General features: G+C 37.6%; 1 protein-coding gene across 5 annotated transcripts in view; it reads left to right on the top strand.

Moving 5' to 3' along the window:
- Znf292 (zinc finger protein 292) overlaps window positions 1–19,547 on the top strand; it is an 81,476-nt gene that overhangs the window by 45,130 nt on the left and 16,799 nt on the right. For 2 of the 5 annotated variants that reach the window (XM_038347224.1, XM_038347223.1), the window contains exons 5-6: window positions 11,975–12,177; window positions 19,000–19,136. In XM_038347224.1, the coding sequence (XP_038203152.1) occupies window positions 11,975–12,177; window positions 19,000–19,136 (340 nt within the window). Of the gene's footprint in view, window positions 1–3,739; window positions 3,855–11,974; window positions 12,178–12,239; window positions 13,842–18,999; window positions 19,137–19,547 lie in introns of those variants that run through there. The other 3 variants (XM_038347225.1, XM_038347227.1, XM_038347226.2) reach the window with 3 other exon arrangements.

Below are 19,547 nucleotides of genomic sequence, written 5' to 3'. Positions count from 1 at the left end.
GGCCACCCTGGCCTATAGAGAGCTTCAGGCTAGCCGGGCTGTACAGTGGGACCCAGTCTCCCAAAGTAAAATAACAAAAAGGATTACTTAGGAAAGTTAGTATAGATTTCACCCTAAACCCTAAGATAGTGAATAGATATTTAAGTGGACCAATAAGAAGTTAACATGTGCAGGAGAAAAGGGCATACATATAGTTATCACTACCTATGTCTTTCATTATTGCTGCTTTTCTAGGTTGTTGACAAAGTCTAGTTAGTTTTGCTCTGGGACAGTAGATTGTGAAGGCCGTGAGATGGGGAAATAAGGCAGTGTTAATACTCCTCCATTTGTTCATCTCTAAATATTTCTTCAGACAAGTGGTTCCCGCCTTTCTTCCCTTCTGCTGTCTCCGCCGTGCTCTTCTGATTGTCCTGGTGTTACCCCAGGTCTCTGTAGCATTAAGACCTTAAAGAGATCAAAAGTAGATCTGTCCTAGAGTTTCTGTTGCTATGAACAGACCCTGTGACCAAGGCAACTCTTATAAAGGAAAACATTAATTGGAGCTGCCTTACAGTTTTAGTTAGTCCATTATGATCACAGTGGGAAACATAGCGACATGCAGGCAGACATAATGCTGGAGAAGGAACTAACAGGAAGTGACTCTGTGCCACATTGGGCATAGTTTGAGCATGCCCACCTCCACAGTGGCACACTTCCTCCAACAAGGCCACACCTCCTGATAGTACTACTCCCTGTGGGAGACATTTTCTTTCAAACCACCACAAGATTTTTATTTATTTTACTTGTGGTGATGGCATGAGGATCTCACTGCATAGTTGATAGTGGCCAGGGTTATAGTCAAAAGTCACCCTTCCTGGCTGAACATTATTTAAAACAATAACAACAATCTTTTTAAAGTAACAAATCTTATTTGCTTTTGACATACTAGATTTCTGTCTACTAGATTAATACCAACATGCTTTATTTCTAATGTCACATTATACTTTTAACCTTAGCTTATGAAACATTGATATACATGTTAATAATGTCAGGTTATTTTGAATATAGTTCATAACAGCATTCATGTTTTTCTGTGTGTCCTAACTTTCAAAATGGTCCTCTGGCCGGGCGGTGGTGGCGCACGCCTTTAATCCCAGCACTCGGGAGGCAGAGGCAGGCGGATCTCTGTGAGTTCGAGACCAGCCTGGTCTACAGGAGCTAGTTCCAGGACAGGCTCCAAAAGCCACTGAGAAACCCTGTCTCGAAAAACCAAAAAAAAAAAAAAAAAAAAAAAAGAATCAAAATGGTCCTCTGCTAAAGGTAGGATTTATTATCCCTTGTCCGTTTTACAGAAGAGTAAACGGAGGCTTAAAAAGATTGGTCATCTTTCTGTATTACACCTCTGCTGATACGAGGCAGAACTGAAAACTAAAGTTAGTCCTGAACTTCCTGTAGTATTATGCCCTATTACAAGTAGCTTAATAAAAGTAAAATTAAAGCCAGTCTAAATAATGGCTTAGCTTCTCTTTCTAGTCTCAGTTTCTCAGTAGCATTTTGCCAAGCTCACATATCTTGTTAAGTCAGAGAAAAAAGGAGTCTCAACCGTATCAGTTTACTCCAGTTTTAAAGCTCGTGGGCTGCTTCTTTACTTGTTTGAGTAGTTTTGACACTGTAGCTGTTAGCAACTGGCTCTGCCTATCAGTCTCTTTGCTGCTTTATTTGTTAATCCTAACCTCATATAGCCACAGAATGGTTTAGACTGTGAGCCACAGGAGTTTCTGCAGTCAGATGGATTGCAGGTGACCACAGTTAGTAGAGCACAGGCAGCAAACCGTTGTTGGCTTGAGAGACTGCAGCCACAGTATTACTTTGAAAGCTGCTGTCATGAATGACCACATAAATCACAAGCAGATATTTCTTTTCTCCTTTGAGAAAGTTGAAGGAATGAAATTTTGGCAACTATGTACCAGTTTACTTATCATGTCGAACGTAGTGAGACACGGATGGACGACTGTTAGTCTCTGCCTGTCTTCTCACTTAGCCTGAGGGAGCCGTTCCTGAGTGCATACGAAAGAATAAGCACAACAAGAATGGCCAGGCCGCAAAAGGCTGTCCTTGGTAGTTTACAGAAGGCCCTTGAAGTTTTTGATGGAATATTTGAACAGTGGTAATCACGTAACCCTGAGTTTAGCTCATTACTGAATCTATTAAATTCAAGCTTAACTATTACAACCATAAACTGCTCTTTGATTTTTTTTTTTTCGAGACAAGGTTTCCCTGTGGTTTCTAGAGCCTGTCCTGGAACTAGCTCTTGTAGACCAGGCTGGCCTCGAACTCAGAGATCCGCCGGCCTCTGCCTCCTGAGTGCTGGGATTAAAGGCGTGCGCCACCACCTCCTGGCTTCTAATTTATTTTTTGAGACAGGTTTTCTTACTGGGACTTATAGGTCTTCATTCAGCTAGACTGATGACCAATGAGTTGCAAGAATCCTTCCATCTCCTCTCCAGCCCTGGGATTACAAGTACATCCTACCATGCCCAACTTTTTATGTAGGTGCTAAGGATCAAACTCGGGTCCTTGATGATTGAACAGCAAGTACTGTACATTTCCCTAGCCCCATAATTGAGATGTTTAAAGGTCACGCTCATAGTCAGGCTTAGTTGTGTTTTTTAATATAGTCTAAAATTCATGGTGTCAGTTTGGGCAGTGGTGGCGCACGCTTTTAATCCCAGCACTTGGGAGGCAGAGACAGGCGGATCTCTGTGAGTTCGAGTTCAGCCTGGTCTACAAGAGCTAGTTCTAGGACAGGCTTCAGAGCTACAAAATAACCCTGTCTTAGAAAACAAAACAAAAAAAAGAAACCTTCCTGGTGTCGCATGAACATCTGCTGTCATGATTCCTTTTCTTTAGAATATATGTTTTTTTTATTCTTTTGAACCATGCTGTCAACATCTAGTCTGCATCCCAAATATGTCACTCCGTTCATTATAATAATTTGTACTGAAGTTAATATAATGACAATTCTGTTTTTGGTTAGCCATTTCTCATTAGTAATTTTATTAGTCATTGAAATCACTATAGTCACACAAGATTAGTTTTCTTTTTAAAATTTATTGTAAGTTATATGTATATGTTTGTGTGCATATAGGCATGTACACATGGGCAGGTGCCCTCGGAGGTCAGGAGTTTCAAATCCCCTGGAACCAGAGTAACAGTCAGCTGTGCGTCACCCAGTGTGGGTGCTGGAAACCGAACTCAGGGACTCTCCAAGAGCAGCAAGTTTTCTAAACCGCAGAGTTGTTTCTTGAGCCCCATTAATCTTGGAGTTATGTCCCCACTCTCCCTTCCTATACTTCATTTTTAATACATAAATGATGTTTTAAATATTAATTTTTATTTTTGTTTATGTGTGTGTCTACCTGTGAAGGATCCCTTGGAGCTGGAGTTAGATCTCTTTATGAGCCTGATGTGGGAGCAGGATACAGACCTAGGTCCTCTGGAAGAGCAGCAAGTAACTGCTGATCAATGTTTTCAGACCCACATCAGTGACTGTTTAAAGATGACTTGACTACTACCTTCATTCTGTTTCCCTAACTTAACAGTATTCCTTGGGTAGTGTATTTGTTATTCAGGTGTTTCCTTTTCTCAGTTTCTATCAATAGTAGATCTACTAGCATACAGCATTGCAACTAAGGTCCCTAATTATACAATAAAAAGACAACTTAAAGCCAACCACAATAGTATATGTCTGTAATTCTAGCAATTTAAAGGCCGAAAGATCTTAAATTTGAGAACAGCATGGGCTACATAATGAATTGAAGACCAGTCTGAGCCATGCTATGGGATCCTGTCTCAAACAATCCAAGGGCTGGTTGGTAAGTACCTGCTTAGAATGCACAAGTATATGGTCCACCACTACTATGGATATAGTAGGGAAGGTCAATTCAGAAACAGGCTCTTGTGTTCTCTGGCTTCTTATTTGCCTTCAGTCATTTGATCCATATTACTTAATTGTTGCTTTATTCATCAAATCTATTTCTTAAATCTTGTCCACAGTTCTCTACTTTTCTCTTTAAGTGTTTGATGAAAGACCATAACTATTATTCAGAGTTCTCTTAAGCAAGAATATTTAGTATTGAAATAAGTTTGACTTCATTTATTGTTTTCTGTATTCTCTTATTTCTCTGAGATTGGCTGGCCTTGAGTTTGCTGCAATCCTTTGCCTCCTGGGTGCTGGGATTACCCCCGTGACCCTCAGTGCCCAGCCTCATTCACTGTCCTTACAGCTTTACAGCACGATTGGTGAAGCACTAATGTTTATATTAGTATGGTCCATTGCCTGAAATTAATAAATCCCTGTGAACATTGTACTATTAAGAAGTGCAGTGCTTCATTCAGAGTTCCATAGTCTTTCCTTAACAGCTCTTGTCTGTCCTAAGAACCAGCCCAGGACACCACACCGCGTTAGTCATCTTCTTAGGCTCTTCTCGGGTGTGACCTTTATAGATGACCTTGACAGTTTTGATGAGTACTGATTCAAGTATTTTGTGCAATGTTCCTTTTCTTATGATCACATTGGAGTTCAGGCTTTAGGGGAAAGAACCACAGAGGGAAGTGCCATTGTCATCACATCATGTCAGCATTATTTAGCCATTGTTGGTGTGAACCTTGACGGCCTGCCTAGCTGAACAGTGTTGTGGTCCGTGAAGGATGCTTCTCTATATGCCCCATACCTAAGAGGTAGGACAGTATCCTCCACCTCTTTGAGAGGGCAGAAGCTGAATATCCCCATTCAGAATTCTGCGTCTATTTATGTTTTCTCCACTTACATAGTTTTACTGTCCTAAACAGTATCTATACATCATGCATTCGTCTTCACTCGCTAAACCTGACAACTACTGATCCACTTGCTGTCTGTAGTTTTGCTTTTCCATGCCATATAATTACAGTCTTCCAGTTGATTTCTTTGACATAATAATATACTTTTAACATTTCTCTGTCTTGTGTGACTTAATTGGCTTGTATGTCACTGAAAAGATATACTGTGATGTATTTACTCACCGTCCTCCATCATTTTTAGTGGTTTGAACAAAGCTACCGTAAATGTTTATATGTAGGTTTCTGTGTAGTTACAAGTTTCCCCCTGAGCTGGGAAAATCTTGAGTTGATTACTGTATCTTGTTGTAAAACTATGTTGCGCTTTCTTCGAGACTGAAACTGTCTCTGAAGTGCTTATGGAATTATTTTTTTATTTTTGTCAGCACTGAGTGATAATTGTTGTTACTCTAGAAACTTCACCAGCAATTGGCTACTTTTGGTGTTGTAGCCATCTGATAGGCATTGTGGAGATGCCACGTTATTTGAGTTTACATTTCTGCAGTGGTAGGTGACATCCAGTATCTTTTCAGATGCACATCGCCATCTGCATATCTCTGATGCAGAACCTGCTCAGATCGTTGTCTATTTTTTGAACTATATTGTTTTCTTTGGCATTTTAACAGTTGTGGTATACAAATCCTGCATCAGACAGTATGTTTTGTGGGTGAGTGTGTTTTTGTTCTTTGTACTATGTTTTAGCCTCCTCCTGACAGTCACTGATAGAGCAGGTCTGCTCTTTCATAGGACCAGATTCTCAATATTCCCTTTTAGGAATCGTGATTTTGTTTTCATATAAAAACTTCATCACCAAATTGAACATCATACAGATTTTTCTTCTACCCTTTTCTCTAGATTTCATAAAATCACATTTTACATATGGGTTTTTGATCTGTTTTGAGATAATTTATTTGAAAAGTGTAACTCATTTGTGTTGAATGAATTCTGTTTTGGTTCTCAGTAGCCATGTATGTTTCTAAAGTCACACGCCATTCCTGGACTCATATCTAGGAAATCATCTCTTCTCTGCTGCTTCGCAGAGGTACCTTTGGCTTCATTTTAAACATTACTATATTTATCGATTTCAAATTATTCTGTTGTTTTCTTCTTTTAAATCAAAGCTTAACACAGTTCATAAGAGATGAATTCTCCTTTTATCATAACTAATACCTATTTTAAGCAATAGGCCCTCCCCTGAAAACTGCCTCATTCAGATTTAATGTGTTAACATTTTGATGAGTTCCAGTTAGTTTGAGGTTTTAATTTTACTACCTTTTTACATGCTAGTACATCTTTAGACTTGTTTTTCTTTTGTGTGTATCATTTTAAATACCAAATGAAACTAGTCACACTGAGTTCTTTAGCACTGCCCCCTGCTTCTTTGTTGGAATAATTTAGTTGCTTTCTTGTCAGCTTGCCATGCTTTTATTGAGTCTCAACCCAGTAATTCCCTTTCTTCCTTCTTCACAGGGAAAACTTAAAGCTTAAAGCTTGCCCCCAATACTACATTCACCTCTTAGCCCATAAGTAGCAACTTTGCCTCAGTGAGGTTTCTTTTGCTGTGATAAAACACTGTGAACAAAACCACCTTGAGAAGGAAAAGTTTACTTCATCCCACAGCTTGTAGCCCATCATCCTGGGAAGTCACACCAGGAATCAGAGGTGGGAGCTGATGCAGAGGCTGTGGAGGAGTGCTCCTTACTGACTTCTTCTTCTCTCTTGCTCAACCTGTTTGTTATAGCTATATTATAATGCAGCACTACAACCCCCAGACTAATGTGCATGATGTGGGGTCATTTGTATAATATGGGCAACGCTTCAGAGCTATACCAGTGAAGAAGCAAGTGTACCTAACAAAGGGGATAAAAGGCTAAAACTGGCAAGGTGGCTCAGCAGGACAGGCATCTGCTATACAAGTCTGGCAAGATATGAATTTGATACCCTACACTCCCACATAAAGGTGGAAAATAACTCACTCTATAAAACTGTCCTCTGACTTCCACATGTGTACACGCAAAATCATTCACACATATATACATACACATCATACATACACACATCCATCACGTACACACACATGCAAATACATGCATACATAAACACATACATACATAAACATACCTATCATGCACAAACACTAGCACATACTGATTTTTTTAATGATGTGAAAATAGACACTGTGTTGGAAAGGATTTTAGATGAAGTCGGGAGTACCGTCTGGGAAGGCGTGAATATGATCAGAATATTAGATACATGTCTAAAGTTCTCAGAGTGAATTAAACAGCTTGATAAACAACAAAAACCACCCCCATATCCTAGATTCGTAGATGAGAATGGATTGAAGCGATGAGGATGCTGTTGAAGGTGAGGAAACCTTGTTTGCCGTCAGTGGTAGGAAGAGCAGATTTGATGGGTTGGATGAATTGGATCTCTTGAGAATTTGGTCAGGGGAGACCTTTTTTGAGGCTGACTCTTCAGCTTCTGAGTTGAGCACTGCTAAGCAGATATACGCATAGGGATGGTCCATACTGTGTAGATTTTTTCCCTTTGTTTGGGAGTTTTCTCATTTGTTTTGCTTTTTTGTTGTTTTTTGTTTGTTGAGTCTAACTATATTCTCTATACCCCAGACATTCCTAGAACTTATGTGTAACCCAGGCAGTCCTGTAGCACATGACAGTCTTCCTGCTTCAGCCTTTGCATGCTGGGGTTCGTCTGGGCATTAGCTCTCATGTTCAGCAGGAGCTCTCATGTGTGCTCCTGGATATCCTTCTGGAGCAGTGGCACAGCCACAGCAGAGCAGTTGTTAAACCTCGGCGTGAGAGCACGCTTCACTAAATAAGTTGGCTCCATATTTTTTTTGGTGCAGAAACAAGGTCAGTGGGACAAACTATTTTACGTAGAACACAGTATTTGTGCTGTGGTTTATTTATCACTTGCAACAATATCTTTTAATATTTCTTCCATTTCCGTTTCTTCCACTCTTCTCCATCTTTTCCTCCTCTTCTTCTCTCTAACTCCTTTTTGAGACAAAGTCTTTGTAGTCCTGTCTGGTCTTAATTTATCTTCCTCTGCCTCCCAAATGTTTGGATTAAAGATGTATACCACCATACCTGGGTAATTTTTTAATGTTATAAAAGTGACATTTTTATGGAAAGAAGTCTTTAAGTTGGTTGATACTATACACTTAGATCGCCGTTTTGTTACTTAGCTGTATTGATAGACATGAAACCAGTTAAAACCTTTTCTCGTGAAGTGTGCAGATGCAGAGAAAGTAGACAGACTAAACATGACTACAATTAAAATGTTTTAATTTTTATGATGTGTGAGTGTGAACGGCATAAAAGAAAGGGAAACTCTTGCTGTATCAAGGTTTTCAGAGATAAAGACTATCAAAGTCTCCTCAGTGCTAGCACTGAAGTACGTGGCCCCTGTGGTAGCACTGCGGTCCTAGAGGTTGAGGTCGTGGATGATGCAGAGTAGTGAGGGGAGGGGGCAGTGGAAGAGGGACAGGACAGGGCTAGGAGTGTGGAGAAGTGACCTTAGCTGAGCAGTGCCAGCGCAGCCCTCGTCTGAAGTGCTAGTTTGGGATCTATAACTTTCTTTTAAAAGCTCACGTTGCTTTACAACTCTGCATAGTTGGAAGGTGTAATTTATGAAATTATAAGTAGGTACAGTGGTCAGGTAGAAGTTTCTTTTTTCTGATCCTACAGAAAATTATAAAATTAGAAGTCAGAAAACACATTCTTGTCTTGATTTATCATTAAATGATTTTATTACTTCAAGAAGTTATTCCCTTTCTGTGAGCCTTGGTTTAACCATTTTGCCAAATGATAGAGCTGCATTCCCATATAAAGTCCCTTCTGCTCCAGTAGTCTATGCTTCTTAGAAGTCCATTTTTCCTAGAAATTGATAAATGCTATTGATTTCCCATCATTAAATCATAAGTAGTTATGATTTAAAAAATGTTAAGACTAATATTTGTTTAAAATGGTTTTATTTATTTTGCTATTTTGTGTGTATGTTTTGCTTGCATGTTTGCATGTGCTCTACGTGTGTACCTATCATCCGGGGAGACTAGAAGAGGGTATCCGACTTCCTGGGACTGGAGTTGGAGAGATGATTGAGAGCTACTCTGTGGTCCTGGGAGTAGAATATAGATCCTCTGGACAGCAGCAGCTGCTGAACTCTCTTGCCCTAATTGCTATTTTTTTTTAATTTTAATTTTTATTTTTTTGGTTTTTCGAGACAGGGTTTCCCTGTAGTTTCTAGAGCCTGTCCTGGAACTAGCTCTTGTAGACCAGGCTGGCCTTGAACTCAGAGATCCGCCTGCCTCTGCCTCCCGAGTGCTGGGATTAAAGGCGTGCGCCACCACCGCCCGGCTCTAATTGCTATTTTTTTTTAAGGCACTGATCTAACACAGTATTCTGCACAGGTTGTCAGAAGTATTCTTGCTTCAAAACCTTTTTTAGAGATTATTTAAAATTGGCCTTTTAGGAAATGCCATCAGTTTTATTAGATATTTGTCACTGTGAAATTTTTCCTTTACCATTGTCTTCCAGATTCTATTGATCATGGATTTCCATGGGAGAATTTGTAATAATTCCCAGACTTTATATCTCTGGAATTTCCTTTTGGAAAAAATGGGGAAGAGTGGCACAAAGCTGTGTTTCTTAACGTTAGTTACTCATAAATAGTCAGAATAACTTTATTTTAATTAGAGTTTGCTTTGGTAGTGAACTTAATTGAAAAGATATTGTTATAAATGTCCCAGATGAATCACATAGAACTAAAACAAAGAGATGTTTTACATTCATGTCAGGTACTGAGGCACTGGAAACTTTTACATCTATTTATTCATATTCAGTGGCTAGTATAGAGGTCTGGGCTGAAGTAAAGGTTTAAATTTGGAATTCTGTATTTGCTTAATTATTTATGACTTTAACACTGAAAAGTCATGGTGGTGGTGCCTTACAGCATGTCTTTTTCTAGTAAGGCAGAGCAAACTAGAACTAACGCTTCCAGAAGGAACATTAGGATGATGAAAATGAAGGCCCGTCTCACATTCTCCTAGATATGTTTGTGCTGTGCTGTGTTCTGCCAGTGTTCACAGAGACTCATCCCAGAATGTAGTTTTCCGCCCTCTGGCAGCAAGAGAACGGTTTCTGTGAACAGAACCTTGAACCTCTGTTCTGAAGCACACACAAAGCTTGTGTTTGGGGTACAAGTTCCTCATGACCAAAGCCTCTTTGATATATTCTGTATGTTCTCTGAAGGAAATCTTTATACCCTCAACCTTTAGTCCTTGTTGTGTTCTGTTTGCAGTACCCAATAATTCAAGACCTCCAATTGTACCTGGATAGTCTCGTGACCAAAGTTACACAATGCATAGAAAACCCCTTCAGAAAAACCACTTTATAAATCATAGAAAATAGTTCTCTACTATAATTTCTTCAACAAACAGTGCGTTCTACTGCTGCCCGAGATACAGAAACAACTGTTAGATTCTAGTGTTTATCATAAATACAAGGAGTCTGTGAGATTCCCATTGCACACACCTTCCATGATATCATAATTAGAGAAAATAGCGTTTTATCTACAGAACATTTCAGTTGTTTGTTCCTAGAAGTTTTTTTAAAAGCAAGGTGTTTTTTTTTGTTTTGTTTTGTTTTGTTTTGTTTTTTTTTTTTTTTTGGAAGCCATCAAGAAATGAATGTTCAAGCATGATTTTTATTCAGGTACAGAAAACTTAGGGAAGTGTTTAAATTCATAGTTGCCTGGCATGGTGGCTCATGCCTTTAATCCCAGCACTCAGGAGGCAAAGACAGGTAGATACCTGTGCGTTTGAGGCCAGCCTGCTCTAAAAGTGAGCTTCAATACAGAAAAATCCTGTCTTGAAAAAAAAAACAAGCAAACAGAAAATACCAAAACTAAACAAAACCCAAGTATTAACGGTAAATTCTCCTTCAGAGATACAAAATGACTTGATGTTGTAGAGAACCAAAAGAGTACAGGTTAGAACAGACTAGAAAAATATTGTATGTAAGTATTTACTGAAATAGGTAAAATTACAAATTTATTTAAGGGATTTGTCCCTTGGCAGACTTTCCCACCTTACTATTTTTTGTGCATATTTTTGTTTATTTTAAACATTTATTAAAAAGACAAACTTCCTCTTTGTAAAAGATATAAAAACATTGTCAACATTGAACCAAGTATTAGTTGAATTTCTTATTCTTGATTTTCCAAGTACTCTTTATTATTACCCAGATAATTGTGTGGTGCTCTGGGTTATTTAGGAATAAGTGTATTGGGAAGAATAATTTATTGTAATTTAAAAAGAATTCAATGGAGAAATATTTGTATCATCAAGTTTATTCAAGATGGGTATGGTGGTCCACACTCTTAATCTGGAGGCAGAGGCAGGAGAACTTCCTTGAGTTCAAGACCAACCTGGTTTACATAGTAAGTTCCAAACCTGCCAGGGCTATACAGTGAGTTCCTCTCTCCCCCCAGCCCCCCCCCCCCCAAAAAAAACTGGTTTCTTCAACCCTTTCTGTCTAAATGGTGCTTTAAGAATAAAAAACATTTGCTGTAACTCTTAAAAGTTTCCAAGCCTGAGGTGGAGAGTTGTGTGTTTGTGTGGGGGTCCCCACGTCTTTATCCCAGCACCAGGAGCACTGGCAGTTGGATCTCTGTGAGTTTGAGGCCAGCCCTGTCTTCAGCTAGTTCCCAGACAACAAAGTCTACACCAAGAAACCCTGTTACAAAAACAAAACAAACAGAAAGTTGGCGAGCCTGGTATGGCATCACATGCCTATAACTGTGACATTTGAGAGACTGAGACAGGTGGGTCACAAGTTTTAAGCCAGCCTGGGCTACATAGAGAGTTCAGGACAGCCTGAGTTACTTAGTAAGACTGTGTTTTATGGGGTTGAGTGGGTAGTGGGACCTCTTTTTAACTTATAAAAAGTCAAATATTGTGATATCCTTGCTGACAGTAACAGAAAATTGCCAAAAGGGAAAAGTTTTATTTTCTGTGTTTTTAAAAATTGCTTCTAAGTATTTGTATTGCAGATGAATTACCAAATGTTAATAATTTATTATGTCTTGTTTTTTTAAGTGAATGAATTTTTAGCTTTTGAGGGTCCCATCTTGTTGGATATGAGAATTAAACATCTAATCAAAACAAATCAGTTAAGTCAAGCAACTGCTCTAGCAAAGCTGTGTTCTGAGCATCCAGAGATTGGTACAAAAGGTAGTTTTAAGCAAACTTACCTTGTCTGTCTTTGCACATCATCACCAAATGAAAAGCTAATCGAAGAGGTGAGTATACTTTTTGTTAGTAATTTTTTAACGTGGGTAGATGATTTTTTAAATTAGATTTAGATTAGAATGTTGTGGACTTTCTTCCTTGTATGTAGCGGAGCACATCTGTCTGTCTTACAGTGTGGTGTGCTCCTTGGTAAAGGCAATTGGAATCTCAGCTGCTTCTAATTTAAATGTGGATAGTTCATGTTGGCTAAATTAAAGGAAATATGATATGTTTTATTAGTCTCAAGGCAATTTTTTGGCAGTATTTATGCCGTAACTTCATTTTTATTTGATGTCAAGATAACATGATATTTTTAACTGACTTAATTTAACAAAAAGAGTAATCCAAGGTAGAAGTCATATAAACTATCTCTATTTGTAGACCCTGTGTAAATAAACACACAATGTTGTATAACAAAATATAGCACTCAAAAAGTAAATGTTATTTGCATATTTAATGTAAATGTGTATTTTTTAATAATTCTATTTTAGCTTCATTTGGTAGAAAGTGCAAAATTTACACAAAACTAATAAGTATAATTATTACTAACTAATATAACTATATATTTAGTTATAAATGCATAACTAAAAGGAAGTTATACATTTTTGTGCACTCAGATTTATAATTAAAAGTTGAGATAGCAATTTGTGTTTAAAAACTTAGGTAAAGATTAACAGTGTATTGAACTGTGGGTGTTCATTGGTATAGTACTCTATGAGTACTGTTTTCAAGGGTCTTACATCTCTCCTGTGTAAGAGCAATAAACAGAAAAGAAAGCAATTGAGGAGGTCAAACCTGCCAAAATTCTGGCCTAGATGGGGCAGGTTATCTCTAGATTCCAGTCCTTACTGAGAGCTATTAGCAGTGTGTAGCTGGTGAAAGGGGACAAGGGGACAGTGCCGACCAAATCCCAAGCTACAGTGACCAGCCTCACACTCATACACACAGAGGCAGCACTCACTGGACTCTGGGTTTGTTAGTTTAAGAATGGGGAAATTGGGAAAGGGAAATGAGAATAGTCACGATCATATTTCAGTGTATACTGATAGAAAATTCTCAAGAGTTAAGGAACTTTTTAGGGATTTATATGTTAAAGGACTCGAAGGCTGAAATACAAGATGGAGAACATGGTTATCACATATCCTATGTATAGTCCCTAGAAGACAGAGTAGCCTATAATTAGAGTTCAGAGCATGGTTGTCTGAGAAGTGAGTGCCCGCTGAGGGTAGAGATCGCCTCTGATGTGTATGTGCTTGTGAATGTAAAATTAAGAAGTCAGATGATAAATAAGCTTCTTGTATATGGTGATGATATTAGAAAACGTAGGGAGAGTGGTTCCAGCCAGTTTCCAAGCTGGATAAAGGGAAACCTAGGCTCCCAGTCTTGGACATTATTCTATTAGTCTAATCTATAACTACTTCTCTTTACTGTTTCTTTTAGTTTCATAATTCGCATTTTCTGTTGCTATATATGAGAGCAAATTTAAAACCGAAGCTTTATTATTAGTGGAAAATGACAACTTAACTGACAAATATAAAAATTTCTTTTAATAGCCTTTGACATGTGTGGCATTGATTGTACAATATGTGTTCTGCACAGTGGGTAGGAGGGGTGGACAACAGACAGGGTGTGGTCCCGGCACTAAGGAAGCTTGATAATGGAGAGCCGTCTAAGGGTATGGTCATTAGATTATCTTTGAAGCTGAAGACTGAGTTTGTAGTCTCAAAAACTGTGTTCCCAGGTCTTTAAATAACCAGATCTTGAACTTCTCAAGTCATACTTCCTTTCCCGGTGTCATTATCTTGAGTTAAGCAGCAGCAGCCTGCTCTGGGGCAGACTTCAGAGAGAGATTCCCACACTTGGGGATCCTGGGTCCCTCTGATGCTGTGCAGTGATACCATTCTCCTTTTCTTTTACTAAGCAGGTAGAACTAATTATTTTGTTTTGTTTTTTCCTTCTTGTTCTTAAGCATGGTTCACTAAGATCTCTGTGTCTCTGGATATGTCCTTGTTAAACATCTGTTTTCTGAGAAATAGATTGCTTTGTAGCATTTTTGTTAAAAATACTTGAAACTTGTTATTTGCTGTCCCATATGAAGAAAATGTTTAAAATTGCTTTTAAGATGGACTTATTATTTTGGCTACATGAGAAAAGTGGTTATGTCATCTGCACCTTGGAACTTGTACCCCCACTTAGGGATTTGTGTTCACAAACATATTAGTTCTCCACTTCTCATATACACTTCTTGTTCGTTTTTTTCTTTTGCTTGGCATAAGATTTGATTTTAAAATCATGTTGTGTAGAGAATACGGGGACAGATTTAATTGTCAGATGTGACCTGGATTGATAGTCCTGAGGACGTTCTTGTCAATGCGAGTTTATAGGCAAGAAATTAACTATTTCCTGGTAGTAATAGCACTGTTTCTGGTAGATGTCAGACTTACGGGCCTATAAGAAAGGGATTTTCATCTGACTTATCTTGAAATAATGAGCTTTTCTTGGATTCTTGGCATAGATAGTAGAAATACTTGGCAGCATTAGTTTACATCCAGTTTTTAGAGTAAACATGTAAGGATTTTTGTTTTTGTTTTTCTTTTTTTGCTTGCTTGTGCCTTGTTTTCTCTCTAATCATCATCATCACACTTCTCTGGGTGGGAAAGTGTGGGTGAAGGCCCAGTTAGGCTCTACACAACAGCAAGCGGAGGAGACAGGCACACTTCATATCATACCCTGTCATTCCCATGCCAACACCCACACAGACTACAAAGAGTTTTTAAATTATCTTAATCAAGTTAGAAACGTAATTAATATACTTTCTTACATTTTTTGTGCACAAGCATTTTTATATACTTAAAACACATTCCTTCACTGACAGCACTTTCCTTTCTTTTACTGACATCTTTCCTCTGGTCCATGAACATTTAATAACGTCATGGTTTTACAATGTGGGTTTATAGAATATTTAACCAGATGGGTGAATATTTTCCTGTAGGGGAACTTTCTTACATTCTTGGAGATATGCTGATATATTTAGTTTACAGAAGTGGAATTGAATCTGAAAATCTACATATTTTAGACATGGGAATTGTGGCACAGATCTGTAATCCCAACACTGGGGTTGAGGCAGGAGGATTGCAAATTCAGTCTAAGGTATTCCCTATCTTTAAAAAAATTCAAAAATTACAACAAAGAGTCTATACATTTTAAAATTGGTAGGGACTGATTATTCAGAAAAAAAATATGGCAACATATGTGCCCTCTGGAAACAGTGCATGAAATTCCTTCTTTCCTGACACTAGAGATTGTTGATTTAGAAATATTTGCTAGTTGTATGATTTTTATGTTCTTTTAGGTATAATAACAAGTTTGCCATTAAAATTCTTGTCTGTATGAAACATATCTTATTTTGGTAAGCAAACTGTTGAGACTATTTAAATATAATTAGTACTAATATATTAAATATGGTTGGTAAGCATGAAGTACTGCTCAGTGTTCTGTGTGCTTATTAGCAATACAACCATATGAAAACAAAAATATTATTTGCGTTCTGAAATTATATTTTTGTTTTAAATTCAGCATAGTATAAAGAGGTCTCCTCCTGGCAAATTAAGGATATGAAATATCTATATTTGTTATTAAAACTTAGTATCTAAGCCGGGCAATGGTGGCACACGCCTTTAATACCAGCACTCCGGAGGCAGACGCAGGCGGATCTCTGTGAGTTCGAGACCAGCCTGGTCTACAGAGCTAGTTCCAGGACAGGCACCAAAGCCACAGAGAAACCCTGTCTCGAAAAAACAAAAACAAAAAAAAACAAAAACAAACAAAAAAAACCCTTAGTATCTAGCTAACAACTACAAGAAGTACATTTGAGCAAGATCGTGTTCCATAAAAGCCTGGAAACCAGAGTTTAATCCATAGAACCTCTGAAAAAGTGAAAGAAGAGAAGCAGTACCAGCCGTGCACAGCATAGCCCCCCCCCCACTAGCAATAATAATAATAATAACAATAATAATAATAATAATAATAATAACAATAATAATATCCTTTAATTGTAGTTTTATGTATTTTGAGGATACTAGCTGTTTTTGTTGGCAATTGTATTTACACATACATGTGTGGTATATATGTATACTTGTGTGTGTATATATATATGCGTGTGTATGTATATATATAGATATAGATATATGATTAAATATGTACACTAAAGCATGCACTTTAGGTGGAGCTAATTTAATGGAGGTGATTTCTTTGGGGAAATAATCATACATTTGGTGCCACTGAGCTTTCAGCAGGAATCAAAAATTTTAAAAGAAACAATGAATTTCAAATAAATCAGATTTTCAAGAGATACAAACTTAAACTTGAACAAGTAAAAAACAATGTTTAGCATTGTAGGACCTCACAGTATGCTTAGAACTGTGGGGTCTGGGATGAGGACAGACTGAATTGAAGTTTTGCCAATAAACTCATAATTTTGAGTAATTTAAACCCCCCTTTTACAACTCTAGTCAGCAAATCTGAGGTCTGAATTGTCTCTAAATGTATTTGAGCACAGACCACATCTGCCATCATGTGATGGATCACAGAGAGACATGGTATACTGAAGATGTCACTGCACTGGATAATGATCCGCAGGCAGCGTGGATAAGATGTGGAACATAATGTTATGTTCAGATTTGGGTCCCAGAACCAATATCTTACTGTATCTATGTAAATAATTTAAAAAATCTAAAAGGTAATGCATATATGGTTCCAAGCAATTTTGCTTTAAGTGACACTCAGCCTGTGGTGGTATCTCTCCAGCAAGCTCTTGTGTCGATTTTCCATGCTAATTCTGAAGAAACTGGCCCCCAAAAAGAGTTTGCTCACATTACTGTTATTAACATGTTATGGAAAAGTTAAAAATAAAACCTGCAGTTTGTCTGACTGACATTTGCCACCTTGAATGTATATTAATTATTTAAAATTAACAAAACACAAAAATAATTAAAATAACAGAGTTTAGGTCATTGATGTCAGTCAGATAAAGTTCGTTTTGATTTGTGGGTCTAGTTCTTAATTGTCATAAGCAAATTACATTATGTCTTGTCTATAAGATGTTATACTTTCTGTCTAGTGATAAAATTAGAATTAAATAATATACATGAAGTGTCTGATATTGTGTTAACTTATACAATCAATGTTTTAAAATATCTACAATAATTATATATCTTCTAATCGCCTTTTTTGTTGAACTGTGTAAATAGGGTCCCTTACAGACAGATTTGTTGCAGTGGAAGACTCACTGAACTAGGGTGCCAAGAGGTGCTCCTCAGAATCAGGAGGATTACAAACAGTGTAAACTTCAGCCAAAGTCCAGCTACTAATTTCATGCTTATTTAAAAATGGCTCAGTGAGCCGGGCAGTGGTGGCGCATGCCTTTAATCCCAGCACTCGGGAGGCAGAGGCAGGTGGATTTTTGTGAGTTCGAGGCCAGCCTGGTCTACAAGAGCTAGTTCCAGGACAGGCTCCAAAGCCACAGAGAAACCCTGTTTCGAAAAATTTAAAAAAAAAAAAAAATGGCTCAGTGATTAAGAGCACTTAGTGCTTCTATAAAGGACCTGGGTTTGCTTTCTAGTCCACAGGATAGTTTACAACCATCCATAACTCTAGTTACATGAAATTGGGTTCCTTCTTCTGGTCTCCTCTGACACCAGGCACACATTAAGTACATGTAGGTACTCATACATACACAAAACAAACACTAAATCACTTTAAGGTCTTTAAAAATATTACTAAATCACAAAAATGGAAGTTATGTTTGTTCTGTTTTGTTTTTTAACCTAGCCTGTCCTAGAACTTCTGCTCTTCCTGCCCTCTGCCTCCTGAGTGCTGGAATTTGTCAGCAAACACCACCATGCCCCACCTCTTATTGATGTTTCCTAGCCTAGTTTCATATAATGGAGCCTCTCAAATGAATTGTCAGACAGCTTTCATTCATCCTGACCATCGATGAACCTTAGGATCACACCTCCCTCCATTTAAACACAGCACTGCACACTCCCTTTGCTCGCCTGTGTTTGATGAGCTGTGAGATGATCTAATGATCTTACGAGCCCAGTTCTTTTTCTCACCTCCTTAATCACGAGGAATCGAATCATTTTGTCCTGTTTTGTGCCAAATTCTAGAAGTCTGGTTAATTCTGGTGTGTATGTGTGTGTGTGTATATATATATGTTTTTAATTTAAGTCAATTATAGGTTAAATGGTTCAAGTTGCCTTTATCAAGATTATATGAATTTCTTGAGAAGCTTTGAAATGGAATATGTTTGTATGAAAAGCCAAACAGTAGAGATGTGTGATCTTATTTTTGAATGTGATAGAGCTTATACAATGTTTTGGATTATTTCTTTCCTTAGGATGAGTAGACATTCAGTTTATTAATCAATAGCCAATACATTCTCCATGTCTGTCTTCTGCTTCTAGTACTAATTTAAAGAATAGTAAAAGTGCAGTGGTTTTCTTTTCTGGGTAATGAGTGGATCCAATTCAATGGATAAAGGATATTTATGATTGACACTTATTTACTGAGCATTCAGACTTTCCTGAACATAGTTGGTGTCCTATGTTCCTTAATATTCTTCCAGAATACTATATTTACTTTTATTAAACAGAGGATATTTTTAAAACACTAGCCAAGTTATTATCTCAATTATAATTTGATGGTATATAAGTTAATATCATTTTGCTGATAAAAATTTTGTGTTACTAAATGAAAAAGTCAAATATGTTCTTCTCTATGTATATTCTAAAGCCACTTCATGGTCTATTTCTGTTTTTTTTTTTTTATAGATTTCAGAAGTTGATTGCAAAGATGCATTAGAAATGATCTGTAATTTAGAATCTGAGGGTGATGAGAAAAATGCCCTTGTTTTGTGTACTGCCTTTCTATCCCGGCAGCTCCAGCAAGGAGATATGTACTGTGCTTGGTGAGTTGCTTTTCTTTTTTAAAGGAGGTTCCCTTAAACATGAAAACAAAGGTCAGGTAGGATGGTGTGCACTTTTAATCCCATCACTCTGAGGGCAGAGGGAAGCAATCTCTCTGAGTTCCAATCTAGCCTGGTCTACTTGGTGAGTTCCAGACCAGTAGAGGCCACATAGTGGGGCCCTATCTACAAAAGAAACAAAAACAATGAAAAGAAAACAAAGTAGATTTTTAAGAATTCATACTATTTAGAAGTTTTTAAAGACCTTTTTCTCTTATCAAGACAAACGGTGTGTTTTCAGGTATCTGTGCATACTGATTATCAAATAGTTCATGCTTTAGTTTTTGAGATTCTGTGTTAAAGACAGTACAATTAATTATAAAAGATTACTTTGTCAGAAGCTGCTCAACTTAT

This window comes from Arvicola amphibius, chromosome 11, assembly GCF_903992535.2.
Source record: "Arvicola amphibius chromosome 11, mArvAmp1.2, whole genome shotgun sequence".
Classification (NCBI taxonomy): Eukaryota; Metazoa; Chordata; class Mammalia; order Rodentia; family Cricetidae; genus Arvicola; species Arvicola amphibius.
Note: the sequence above shows the minus strand (reverse complement) of the source record. Positions and strands in the feature narration are given on the sequence as shown.